The 14123-nt window shown below is 46.1% G+C and overlaps 1 protein-coding gene across 1 annotated transcript; it reads right to left on the reverse strand.

Annotated features, from left to right (window-relative positions):
* Positions 1 to 1610: 1610 nt before the first annotated feature.
* Positions 1611 to 5486, reverse strand: LOC124689012. Its single transcript, XM_047222615.1, has 5 exons — positions 4629 to 5486; positions 4448 to 4536; positions 4247 to 4358; positions 2319 to 2371; positions 1611 to 2181 (listed from the first exon to the last, which is right to left on the reverse strand). The coding sequence occupies exons 1-5, from the start codon at positions 5458 to 5460 to the stop codon at positions 1960 to 1962; spliced, it is 1308 nt and encodes a 435-aa protein (XP_047078571.1). The 5' UTR covers positions 5461 to 5486; the 3' UTR covers positions 1611 to 1959.
* Positions 5487 to 14123: the final 8637 nt, after the last annotated feature.

Here is a 14123-nt window from a genome sequence, read left to right on the forward strand (position 1 = left end):
GCTACTCGTCACCATTAATGTCCACATCTAAAATATCTTGACAATATTTATCAACTATTGGATTTGGTTATTCATGCAACAATGTGATAAGTAACAAACATTGTGGAACAAATCAATCCCTCAAAGCACGAAGAATGTTAGCAGAACAAAACAAGGCTTGTTTTAAACAAAATCTACTCGAGAAGGCAGTACAGATGTCATCAAAAGAACTTGCTGACCTTCGGCTTCCATGGCAGAGAAAAAAAGGGGATATGTGCCCAGGGTCAAAAGGGGCGGTCGCATCGCATGGGCGCACGCAGTTAGGCTAGCAATCTTGTCGCCTCCAGGCCACAACGCAGACATCCACAAGATGAGATGCAAGTGCGGCCCCGATCCCCGGCTTATCGGTGCCAGTGTACATAGAGTTCTCCATGCTCGGCGAAGGTAGAAGCGGCGACATCGGTTCTTTCAAGCTCGTAGTGATAGGGGTGAGTCCTTGCACGGAGGATGGAACCTCTGGAGCCGGCGGCGGGACAAATGCGACATGCGATTGGGGCAGCGGTTCCTCGCCCGAATGGGGACGAGGAGGCGTCGTAGAGGGGGCGCAAGGTAGTGGCGCAAGAGGGGGCACAAAGAATCGTGGGGAGCACAGGGTCGTAGGCCTGGTCGTGGGAAAGATGGACTGCCATGGTGGTTTCGAAAGTAGGGGAGATCTGAAGTGCGCCAGTTTTGTTTCTTCCCAGATCGCTCCATGCCAATTTTTCTTTTCTTTCCGTGCGGAATACTCAAGGAGACGGGACGTACCAACCATCTTACCACCTCTAGCCATTTAATATAGTAGAGACTAGTATTGTTTCTTGTCGATCCTCTCGTGAGGTCTTAGGGTCTGTTTGGTTTGGATCCCATGCTAGCCTTACCAAAAAGTTGGCACGCCTTGGTTACTTGGCTCTTATTTGGTTGGCCTCCAATTTTTTGGCTAGCCCATCCCAGTCCGAGCGGTGTAGTGTATTTTTTTGCCAAATCATTGGCAAAACGCTTGCGGAGGATTGGTTTGCCAAAATTTTAGCACGCCCAGAATTTGGTGGGGCTGAGCAGGGCGCAAACCAAACGCACCCTTAGAGACTTCGAGTACAATGCAATCTCTAACCTAAACATAACTTGTGCCGGACGATCCAACTGAAACACAAATGAGGCTGGCCTCCTTCCTTGTTGTTTTCTGCCGGTTTCAACTCGGGTTGATACTGCGTCTTTTACACTTTTTCTTTCGATTCCGCGTGTCTTTGTCTCCGACTCTCCTTATGATGCGACAATGTATAATCCTGTGCGGGCCAAAAAAGCGTATACATGATCCTGTATATCCTGCCCTTTGTTGCTCAGTTGTTAGATTTCGTTGCTCTGGTCTGGTGCACTGAACCCCTTTTTTCCCCAAGATTCACTCTGCAGTCAGCATATCCATTTATTTGTCTAAGCAATTTTCAATTACTACTCGCCATTTCAGCAGCTTTTAACCCTTTTTATAGAAGACAATTAACAAGCAGCAACAAAAATTTGAGCGATTGATTTGCCTTGGTTGATCCAGATTACTGACATGGTAAAGTCATCTCATATAAAGTGACATGTATTCCATTACAAACAAGCTAACAAAGCACCATATAATAAAAATGATGAGTAAAACTGGTAATTATCCCGTTTGTTCCTCAATCCCTTAGCCTGATAACAAACAGGGCGGGGGAGAGCTGAGACCTTTGCAATAAACAATCTGTTGTTGTCAGTTGTCATACAGAACAAGAAACATACGGCTATCCAAACAACTGGTTATTACAGGAGAAAATAACTCAAAAAATTACAACACTGCAAAGACCGGATCGAGAAATCTCGAGCCTAGACGTCCGTCTATCTGATGGATTCTATTGCCATGCAATTGACAGCCAAAAGAGAAGTGTGGAAAACTAATCAATCGCCAAATCTGTCTCACTGGCTCTACGCCTTCATCTTTCTCTTCCTCTTGCTCTTGCTCTTCTTAGATTGGGCCTTCGTAGGCTGGGTCTTCTTGTAGTCAGGCGCTTTGTACTCAGGTATGTCGCGGAGCCCCAGCTTGGAGAGGACCATGCAGTACGAGTCCCAGTCGGTTCGCCGTAGGTACTTGAGATATTTCTTCCTCCTCTGGACCATATCCTGAAGACCCTTCCTAGAATGCTTGTCCTGCATCACCATAACAATGGAGTCCACATGTCACTTGACCAAACTGAATGAACTCCATACAATTCCAAAAGTGGTGTTTAGGTAAAAGAGCAAATACGGCATGATATGGATAAAGGGAAATGAAACATTGCACATACCTTTTTGTGTAGAACAGATGACAGATGCTTGATTTTTAGTGTCAGTTGGGCTACTGAAAAACAAAGATATGCATACTATCAGTAACATGCACAATGTGCCTAGCAAAGATGCAATCAAAGATAGAACAGTATGAAATGCTCTACATACAAAATATATATCAGAACTGCTCAAGAGCTCGAGAATAGAGGGCGAAAATACATGAGAGCTCAAAGGTATTTAGTTCCAGGAATACATGTACAAGCTGCTTCTAACAATGTTAAGCATAACAAAACAAGATTGCCAGCAAGCCTAGAAGAACTGCTCAAGACCTCGAGAATAGAGTGAATCTTTCAAGTGACAGCTGACAGGTCTAATGATATCTATTTAGTTTAGTAGGGCAAAACTTGCAGTAACCAAAGTCTAGAAGAACCAGAATTTGAAAACATATATTCTATCAGCCAGACCTCTTTTCTCACTAATCAGTTACTAGCTACAGAAGAATATGGGGGAAAAAAACCTGTTACCGTACAAAAAATGTAATGCTTGAAGTTCACTGAACCATGTCAACACTTGAAGTTAAGGGCGTGTTTGGTAGATCGGACCAACCCAGATATTCTCCTCCCAACCCAGATTTTAGACAAAGATTGTGTTTGTTAGGTCGGGTCGGGGCAACTCAGCACTGCCCAACCCATACGAAAAAGGCCTCAGAGCCTGGTTGAGGAGAGAAGCTCAAATCGAGCTTCTCTAGTCATCCCGGTCGAACTCGTCCCGCAAAACACTGTACGCGCCGCGCCGCGCCCCACCCAGACCCTCACCCCCACCTCTTCCTCTCTTCATTTGCCCCCATTTCTTCTCTCCCATCGTGCTCCTGCCCACCTCCTTCCCTCCGGCCGGCGCCAAGGCCAGCCTCCCGACGGCGCCGTCCCGCCTCGCCACGTCCCTCCCTCACGCCGGCGATGTCCCGCCCCGTCGCGTCCTTCCCTCACGCCGGCGCTGTCCCGCCCCGTCGCGTTCCCTCACGCCGGCGCCGGCCCGCCCCGCGGCCTCCACCCCCTCCCGCGGCGTTCCCTCACGACGGTGACGCGCGCGCCGCCCCGCGGCTTCCTTCCGCCGCACCAGCAAGAAGCCCAGCCGCGTCTCCTCGTACCAGCGGCCGGCAGGACCTCGTGGAGGAGCTGCAGCGGGCCGAAATTCGTCACGCCGTCGCCATCCCGCGCCATGGAGACGAATCCTCTCCACGAGGTCGACCAGGCCACGGAGTCCTCCGCCCCAAGGTCGGCGCCGGAGCTCCCAAGCCTCGCCGGAGCTCCCTCACCGGAGCTGCCAGGGACCCGATTGCTTTTTTTCTGTTTACAGGGACCCGATTGCTTTTAATTTTGTGTCTAGGGATCTGGTCATGTTTCATTTTTGTATGCAGGGGTCTTTGTACAAATTGTAGACCCCTCAGCTATTCTCAACCCATACAACTCAACAAACAACGGATGGACTCAACATATCTTCGTTGGCCCGACCTAACAAACACGTGAAAAAATCTGAGCTCAACTATGCTAGGGTCAGCTTGTATGAGAGCAGATAGCTAATCTCTGTTGGCTCGGGCTACCAAACACACCCTAACTGAACCATTTCTCAGTTGTACTACAGTTGACAAAACTACTAGGTTATCAAGTGAAGATTCTGAAAAGTCTTTACTGCGACATTTAGCATAGCCTATATCAGCTACTCAAGGAAATTTGGTCTTGGAGTCATATCAAATCATGGCCGCCTTCTTTTGCGAACACGAAAATGATCAAATATTAAACATTCACTACTCATCAACAACATTAGACTAGTTATGGAAGAGAGACACAGCATTGAAACACGGTATTGGCAAGTCAGCATATTCTACTTGTGTTCAGATGTGTATCACAGTTTTCTGGTATTATGCAAGTATAAAGGGTAAGATACTTACTTTGGACTCTTGCAGAACCACAGTCGTTCTCGGACATCTTGAACTCGTCCCTCACCTTCTGAAGCTCCAATTTCATCTTCTCTTCGCCTGACATGTGGTCGGGATGGAAATACTGGAGAGGCAACGAACGATAATCAGGCAATGCACCCACGGAGCAGAGACAAGAGATGAAATACTAGGAAAAAAAAGGGATAATCTCACCCTCTCTAGCAACTCCTCCTGGGGTGGTTGACTCAGGTACTCCGGTATCGGGTTCCCAGGAAGGTTTGCAATCGGAAACATTCCACCCACTGCTCCCGGTCAAGCACAAGACAATACAAGCTCAGTTGAGAATTATATGGAAAGAAAGGAAAAGAATCAGTGCTAGGTCAGATGAGATTACTGTTTCTGATATTCTTCTGCTTATCGGTTTTCACGATGTTCCTCATGCTCTGCTTCAAAGCATCGAACTGCCCACCCAACCGCATGTCCTTGTCCTTGGCGGCCAGCTTGGCTATCCGGCCTTGCAGCTCCTGGAGCGAGAACCACTCCTTGCCGTCCTTCCCCGCGCCCGGCGGCCGCAGCTCCTGGAGCTCCTTCCCGAGGGCTTCGTAGGTGTAGGTCTTGTAGAGCATGACGGCAGCGTCCGGATCGTCCGCCTCTGTCCCGGCTCTCTCCTTGGCGAAGATGCCATTTGAGGTCGGTGAGAGGAACTCCTTGGGCGGCTGCTTCTGCTGCTGCCGCGGGTCGATCTTCCGGAGGCCCTCGCGGAGAGCGGTGAAGTCGAAGGCGACCGGCTTGGCGCCGTCGGCGTTGGGGGGACGGGCCGCCGGGGGGCCGCTGCTCCTGAGCAGGTCCTGGAACGACGGGGTGCCCCCGCCGCCGCTGGAGAAGAGGGGCGACGTCGGCGTCGACGCGGCGCCGCCGGGGTTCCGGGACTCGGCGCGGAAGGTCTCGAGGCTGCGCCGGATGTCGTTGAGGGGCACGGCGGGACGGGGCGGGGTGGTCGGGATCCGCCGCGGTGGGGGCGGCGCCGGGGACGACCGCAGGCGCTCGCGGAGGTCGCTGAAGAGCGAGGGCCTCTGCGGGGGCTCACCGCTGTGGGAGGCGTCGGGGTCGTCGGAGTGCGGCGGTGGAGGAGGAGGGAAGGGGGGGTTGGAGGAGGAGGACGAGGAGAAGGGGCGGGGGAGATGGAGGAGGGGCTTCTTGCTCGGGTTGATCCGGCGGAGCGCCATGGCGGCGGCGGCGGCGGCGGCGGGAGGTGGGGTTCACTGCTCCCGTCCTCCTCGCTGGACGTGGTGTAGGGTTTTGGGGGACGAGTGCAGTGGTCGAGCTCCGGCCTGCGACTGCACGTGCGATGGGCTCAAATTGGCCCAACATAGCCAATAATCTTTTCCATCAGTGAGCTAAATCAGATTCAAGCTCGTGGCAACAAAAAAAAAACTATCAATCAGCTTTGCGACAACTTTTCCCCCTAGGGTGAGGAGAGGGCCGACGCCGCCACCATCGAAGAAAATGAAGAGTGCCACCGCCGCCCCACCACGAACACCTCCGGAGAAGATGAATACCTCCACTGCCCGTGGCCGCCTTGCCCTCCCCAAAGCTCCACCTCCACCGGTCCTCTAGAGCTCCCGGCCTCCATCTAAGCTCCGCCGCAGCTTGTTCATCTCCGGCGGCGGCGACCGCTGCACCCCTCACCCTAGGTATTTTGCTTGTCGGTGGCTCTTTAGCCACCGTTTTCTGTGCCGCGAAGAGCCCCGAGGTCGCCGACTCCAGCGAGGTGGAATGCGATGCTCCAACTCTGACCCTCTCTCTCAATTATGGTGCAGGACGAAGAACGGATCGGATCAGGGCGAGATGAGATGGGAACGCAAAAAGAAAGGAGAGGACGCTCGGTGGCGGGCCCCACACGGTGATGCACACGCGGAAAATGCTGAGAAGCCAGGGATTGCACCAGGCTTAATCTGTTTAGCTAATATCTCTATAAATCTAGCATTACCTACCCTAAAAGGAGAGGGGAAATTACCAAGCATCAAGTTGTCGTGTTTTCTTATTATCAGGAAAAAATGTCTAAGTAGGGTGTTGACGTAAACAATAATGGAATTGAATCTGACGCCAACAAATATGGTTTTGGCCTTTTCCCTTTATGAAAGAGGGTTTCCTTTCCAATTTCCTTTAAAAGAACCAACCTGGTTCACTACAACAACAAAAGAGGAGAAACCTAACGGGTGCCATGACTGCTAGCCCCTTAGCTTAGAGCATCTCCAACAGGCGCATAAAAATTCGACGCGCTAAACCTTCCTTCCTTCCGCCGCGCTGTAAACGGATGGCGCGCGCTGGGCCGAATTTTGCCCCGCCGGATGCGCCAAAATGCAGCGCGCGTTGGCGCGCGCTAAAAACGCACCTCCGCCGGATGCTCCATATTGTTGGAGATATGCCCAAGAGGCAATAATAAATGGTTATTATATATCTTTGTGTGTATGATAATGTTTACATACCATGCTATAATTGTATTAACCGAAACATTGATACATGTGTGTTATGTGAACAACAAGGAGTCCCTAGTAAGCCTCTTGTATAACTAGCTTATTGATTAGTAGATGATCATAGTTTCATGATCATGAACATTGAATGTTATTAATAACAAGGTTATGTCATTATGTGAATGATGTAATGGACACACCCAATTAAGCGTAGCATAAGATCACGTCATTAAGTTATTTGCTATAAGCTTTCGATACATAGTTACCTAGTCCTTTCAACCATGAGATCATGTAAATCACTTATACCGGATTGGTACTTTGATTACATCAAACGCCACTGGGTAAATGGGTGGTTATAAAGGTGGGATTAAGTATCCGGAAAGTATGAGTTGAGGCATATGGATCAACAGTGGGATTTGTCCATCCCGATGACGGATAGATATACTCTGGGCCCTCTCTGTGGAATGTCGTCTATATTAGCTTGCAAGCATATGAATGGTTCATAAGAGACCACATACCACGGTACGAGTAATGAGTACTTGTCAGGAGACAAGGTTGAACAAGGTATAGAGATACCGATGATCAAACCTCGGACAAGTAAAATGTTGCGTGACAAAGGGAATCGGTATCGTATGTGAATGGTTCATTCGATCACTAAGTCATCGTTGAATATGTGGGAGCCATTATGGATCTTCAGATCCCGCTATTGGTTATTGGTCGGAGAGAGATCTCAACCATGTCTACATAGTTCACGAACCGTAGGGTGACACACTTAAGGTTTGATGTCGTATTAGTAGATATTGAATATGGAATGGAGTTCGAAGTTTTGTTCGGAGTCTCGAATGTGATCTAGGACATCACGAGGAGTTCCGGAATGGTCCGGAGAATAAGATTCATATATAGGAAGTCATATTCCAAGTTTGGAAATGATTCGGTGCATTTATGGTAGGTTCTAGAAAAGTCCGGAAGAAATCACTATGGAAGGCGGAGTCCCGGAGGGACTCCACCAAGCTTGGCCGGCCAACCCTAGAGGGGTGGAGTCCCGGGTGGACTCCACCAAGGTGGCCGGCCACCCCTCCCAAGGAAAGGTGGGAATCCCACCTCAAGTGGGAATCCCACCTTGGGTAGGTTTCATGTCATATGGAAGGTTTTGGTTTGGGGTCTTATTCGAAGACTTTGGGCAAACCCTAGGGATTCCACCTATATAAAGAGGAGGAGAGGGAGGGGTAGCCACTCTTGGCCGCACCATCAAAGGGGGCTCCCGGCCGGCGCCCCGGCCACCCCCTCTCCCAAACCCTAGCCGCCCCACCTCCTCCACCTCTCCTGCAACGCTTAGCGAAGCTCCGCTGGAGATCTCCATCGACACCGCCACCACGCCATCGTGCTGCCGGGATTGAAGGAGGAGCTACTACTTCCGCTGCCCGCTGGAACGGGGAGAAGGACGTCGTCTTCATCAACACCGAACGTGTGACCGAGTACGGAGGTGCTGCCTGATTGTGGCACCGTGAAGATCTTCTACGCGCTTTTGAAAGCGGCAAGTGATCGTCTACCGCAGCAACGAGAGCCTCCTCTTGTAGGCTTTGGAAATCTTCAAGGGTTAGTCTCGTTCATCCCCTCGTTGCTACCGTCTTCTAGATTGCATCTTGGCTTGGATTGCGTTCTCACGGTAGGAATTTTTTTGTTTTCTATGCTACGAATCCCATCAGTGGTATCTGATACGTCTCCGACGTATCGATAATTTCTTATGTTCCATGCCACATTATTGATGATATCTACATGTTTTATACACATTATATGTCGTGTTTATGCATTTTCCGGCACTAACCTATTAACGAGATGCCGAAGAGCCGCTTGCTCGTTTTCTCGCTGTTTTTGGTTTCGAAATCCTAGTAAGGAAATATTCTCGGAATTGGACGAAATCAACGCCCGGGGTCCTATTTTGCCACGAAGCTTCCGGAAGACCGAGGGAGAGTCGAAGTGGGGCCACGAGGTGGCCGGACACCGAGGCGGCGCGGCCCGGACCCCGGCCGCGCCGGCCTGTGGTGTGGGCCCCTCGTGACGCCCCTTTACCTGCCCTTCCGCCTACAAATAGCCTTCATCGCGAAACCCCCAGTACCGAGAGCCACGATACGGAAAACCTTACTAAGACGCCGTCACCACCAATCCCATCTCGGGGGATTCTGGAGATCTCCTCCGGCACCCTGCCGGAGAGGGGAATCATCTCCCGGAGGACTCTTCACCGCCATGGTCGCCTCCGGAGTGATGAGTGAGTAGTTCACCCCTGGACTATGGGTCCATAGCAGTAGCTAGATGGTTGTCTTCTCCTCATGTGCTTCATTGTCGGATCTTGTGAGCTGCCTAACATGATCAAGATCATCTATCCGTAATTCTATATGTTGTGTTTGTCGGGATCCGATGGATAGAGAATACTATGTTATTTTGATTATCAATCTATTACCTATGTGTTGTTTATGATCTTGCATGCTCTCCGTTATTAGTAGAGGCTCGGCCAAGTTTTTACTCTTAACTCCAAGAGGGAGTATTTATGCTCGATAGTGGGTTCATGCCTCCATTAAATCTGGGACAATGACGGAAAGTTCTAAGGTTGTGGATGTGCCGTTGCCACTAGGGATAAAACATTGATGCTATGTCCGAGGATGTAGTTATTGATTACATTACGCACCATACTTAATGCAATTGTCCGTTGTTTTGCAACTTAATACTGGAAGGGGTTCGGATGATAACCTCGAAGGTGGACTTTTTAGGCATAGATGCATGCTCGGATAGCGGTCTATGTACTTTGTCGTAATGCCCAATTAAATCTCACAATATTCATTATATCATGTATGTGCATTGATATGCCCTCTCTATTTGTCAATTGCCCGATCGTAATTTGTTCACCCAACATGCTATTTATCTTATGGGAGAGACACGTCTAGTGAACCGTGGACCCCGGTCCATTCTTTTATACTCGAATACAATCCGCAATACTTGTTCTACTGTTTTCTTGCAAACAATCATCATCCACACTATACATCTAATCCTTTGTTACAAGCAAGTCGAGTGAGATTGACAACCTCACTGTTTCGTTGGGGCAAAGTACTTTGGTTGTGTTGTGCAGGTTCCACGTTGGCACCGGAATCCCTGGTGTTGCGCCGCACTACATCTCGCCGCCATCAACCTTCAACGTGCTTCTTGGCTCCTCCTGGTTCAATAAACCTTGGTTTCTTTCTGAGGGAAAACTTGCTACTGTGCGCATCATACCTTCCTCTTGGGGTTCCCAACGGACGTGTGTTGTACACGCCATCAAGCATATTTTCTGGCGCCGTTGCCGGGGAACTGAAGAAAAGTTACTCCACAAAGATTTCTAACTCCCACGTCAACTACACGCCAGCGAAGATATTTTCCGGCGCCGTTGTCGGGAGATCAAGACACGCTGCAAGGGGAGTCTCCACAATCCAATCTCTTTACTTTGTTTTTGTCTTGCTTTATTTTATTTACTACTTTGTTTGCTGCATTTTATCAAAACACAAAAAAATTAGTTGCTAGCTTTACTTTATTTACTGCCTTGCACTCTATATCAAAAACACAAAAAAATTAGTTACTTGCATTTATTTTATCTAGTTTGCTTTATTTACTACTGCTAAAATGGCCACTCCTGAAAATACTAAGTTGTGTGACTTCACAACCACAAATAATAATGATTTCCTATGCACACCTATTGCTCCACCCGCTACTACAGCAGAATTCTTCGAAATTAAACCTGCTTTATCGAATCTTGTTATGCGAGAGCAATTTTCCGGTGTTAGTTCTGATGATGTCGCTGCCCATCTCAATAACTTTGTTGAATTGTGTGAAATGCAAAAGTATAAAGATGTAGATGGTGACATTATAAAATTAAAATTGTTTCCTTTCTCATTAAGAGGAAGAGCTAAAGATTGGTTGCTATCTCTCGCCTAAGAATAGTATTGATTCATGGACTAAATGCAAGGATGCTTTTATTGGTAGATATTATCCCCCGCTAAAATTATATCTTTGAGAAGTAGCATAATGAATTTCAAGTAATTAGATAATGAACATGTTGCTCAAGCTTGGGAAAGAATGAAATCTTTGGTTAAAAATTGCCCAACCCATGGATCGACTACTTGGATGATCATCCAAACCTTTTATGTAGGATCGAACTTTTCTTCGCGGAACCTATTGGATTCAGCTGCTGGAGGTACCTTTGTGTCCATCACTCTTGGTGAAGCAACAAAGCTCCTTGATAATATGATGATTAATTACTCGGAATGGCACACGGAAAGAGCTCCACAAGGTAAGAAGGTAAATTCTGTCGAAGAAACCTCTTCCTTGAGTGATAAGATTGATGCTATTATGTCTATGCTTGTGAATGGTAGGACTAATGTTGATCCTAATAATGTGCCGTTAGCTTCATTGGTTGCTCAAAATTCTAGGCCATATCCTGCTAATGGTAACTCTTATGGTAGATATGTTTCACCTAATGAGGGAAAGATGTTAGAAATTGAAAGATCCACCAAGAGCTTTATGCAATCACAATATGAGCAAAATAAATTGTTTACTAAAACTATGAATGAACAATCTACCTTGTTGAAGAATATAGGAAATCAACTTGAAAATCTGAATATGGAGATTTCGGGGTTGCAAACTAAACTTGCAAATGCTGAAAACCGAATCTCATACATGTCTGCGTCACAATCTTCTTTAATTAATAAAATGTCTGCTAAACCTGAGGATATTGAAAATAAAATTGTTACTACAGCAAATTCCATCCAAGTTAAAATTAATGAGAATATAAGATTGATGGCCGAATTGCATGCTAGGTGGGAAAGAGAAGAAAATGAAAAACTAGCTAAAGAGAATAATGTAGCTAAAGTTTGGACTATTACCACCACTAGTAATGTTAATGCTCCACATGTTGCTGCACCTCCTACTATCAATGGTAAAATAATTGGTGTTGGCAATGTTTCCACTCCTAGTGCAAAGCGTGCAAAATTGCCTGAAACTGCTAAAACTGCTGAAACTGCCTGTGATAAAACTGCTGAAATTTTTTCCAACATTGGGGATGATGATCCCATTGCTTTAGATTGTAATGGTTTGGATTTTGATGATTGCCATATCTCTGAAGTTATAAAGTTCTTACAAAAACTTGCTAAGAGTCCCAATGCTAGTGCTATAAATTTGGCTTTCACAAAACATATTACAAATGCTCTCATAAAAGCTAGAGAAGAGAAACTAAAACTTGAAACTTCTATTCCTAGAAAGTTAGAGGATGGTTGGGAGCCCATCATTAAGATGAAGGTCAATAACTTTGATTGTAATGCTTTATGTGATCTTGGTGCAAGTATTTCCGTTATGCCTAAGAAAATTTATAATATGCTTGACTTGCCACCATTGAAAAATTGTTATTTGGATGTTAATATTGTTGATAATGCTATAAAGAAACCTTTGGGGAGAGTTGACAATGTTCGCATTACCGTTAACAATAACCTTGTCCCCGTTGATTTTGTTGTCTTGGATATTGAATGCAATGCATCTTGTCCCATTATATTGGGAAGACCTTTTCTTCGAACTCGTTGGAGCCATCATTGATATGAAGGAAGGTAATATTAAATATCAATTTCCTCTCAAGAAAGGTATGGAACACTTCCCTAGAAAGAGAATGAAGTTACCTTTTGATTCTATTATTAGAACAAGTTATGATGTTGATACTTCGTCTCTTGATAATACTTGATATACACTTTCGCGCCTAGTCGAAAGGCGTTAAAGAAAGCGCTTATGGGAGACAACCCATGTTTTTACTACAGTATTTTTGTTTTATATTTGAGTCTTGGAAGTTGTTTACTACTGTAGCAACCTCTCCTTATCTTAGTTGTGTGCTTTGTTGTGCCAAGTAAAGTCTTTGATAGTAAAGTGAATACTAGATTTGGATTGCTGCGCATAGCATGCATTTCTTTCTGTCACGAATTCCGATCTGCCTCTCTGTAGGTAGCTCAGAAAATTATGCCAATTTATGTGCGTGATCCTCAGATATGTACGCAACTTTCATTCAATTTGGGCATTCTCATTTGAGCAAGTCTTGTGCCTCAATAAAATCCATCTTTACGGACTGTTCTGTTTTGACAGATTCTGCCTTTTATTTCGCATTGCCTCTTTTGCTATGTTGGATGAATTTCTTTGATCCATTAATGTCCAAGTAGCTTTATGCAATGTCCAGAAGTGTTAAGAATGATTGTGTCACCTCTGAACATGTTAATTTTTATTGTACACTAACCCTCTAATGAGTTGTTTCGAGTTTGGTGTGGAGGAAGTTTTCAAGGATCAAGAGAGGAGAATGATGCAATATGATCAAGGAGAGTGAAAGCTCTAAGCTTGGGGATGCCCCGGTGGTTCACCCCTGCATATTATAAGAAGACTCAAGCGTCTAAGCTTGGGGATGCCCAAGGCATCCCCTTCTTCATCGACAACATTATCAGGTTCCTCCCCGAAACTATATTTTTATTCCGTCACATCTTATGTGCTTTGCTTGGAGCGTCTGGTTTGTTTTTATTTTTGTTTTGTTTGAATAAAATGGATCCTAGCATTCATTGTGTGGGAGAGAGACACGCTCCGTTGTTGCATATGGACAAATATGTCCTTAGGCTTTACTCATAGTATTCATGGCGAAGGTTGAATCTTCTTCGTTAAATTGTTATATGGTTGGAATTGGGAAATGCTACATGTAGTAATTCTAAAATGTCTTGAATAATTTGATACTTGGCAATTGTTGTGCTCATGTTTAAGCTCTTGCATCATATACTTTGCACCCATTAATGAAGAAACACCTAGAGCTTGCTAAATTTGGTTTGCATATTTGGTCTCTCTAAAGTCTAGATAATTTCTAGTATTGAGTTTTGAACAACGAGGAAGACGGTGTAGAGTCTTATAATGTTTACAATATGTCTTTTATGTGAGTTTTGCTGCACCGGTTCATCCTTGTGTTTGTTTCAAATAACCTTGCTAGCCTAAACCTTGTATCGAGAGGGAATACTTCTCATGCATCCAAAATCCTTGAGCCAACCACTATGACATTTGTGTCCACCATACCTACCTACTACATGGTATTTCTCCGCCATTCCAAAGTAAATTGCTTGAGTGCTACCTTTAAAATTTCAATTATTCACCTTTGCAATATATAGCTCATGGGACAAATAGCTTAAAAACTATTGTGGTATTGAATATGTACTTATGCACTTTATCTCTTATTAAGTTGCTTGTTGTGCGATAACCATGTTTCCTGGGGACGCCATCAACTACTCTTTGTTGAATATCATGTGAGTTGCTATGCATGTCCGTCTTGTCTGAAGTAAGAGAGATCTACCACCTTAATGGTTGAAGCATGCATATTGTTAGAGAAG

This window comes from Lolium rigidum, chromosome 2 (assembly GCF_022539505.1).
Source record: "Lolium rigidum isolate FL_2022 chromosome 2, APGP_CSIRO_Lrig_0.1, whole genome shotgun sequence".
In the NCBI taxonomy this organism is placed as follows: Eukaryota; Viridiplantae; Streptophyta; class Magnoliopsida; order Poales; family Poaceae; genus Lolium; species Lolium rigidum.

Bases quoted from the DNA above. Each gene is read 5' to 3' on its own strand.
- LOC124689012 (XM_047222615.1), bottom strand. From the start codon at position 5,460: ATGGCGCTCCGCCGGATCAACCCGAGCAAGAAGCCCCTCCTCCATCTC. The intron at 2,372-4,246 runs GTAAGTATCTTA...TTTGTTTTTCAG, and splicing joins TGGTTCTGCAAGAGTCCAAA to TAGCCCAACTGACACTAAAA. The intron at 2,182-2,318 runs GTATGTGCAATG...ATGGTGATGCAG, and splicing joins CATCTGTTCTACACAAAAAG to GACAAGCATTCTAGGAAGGG.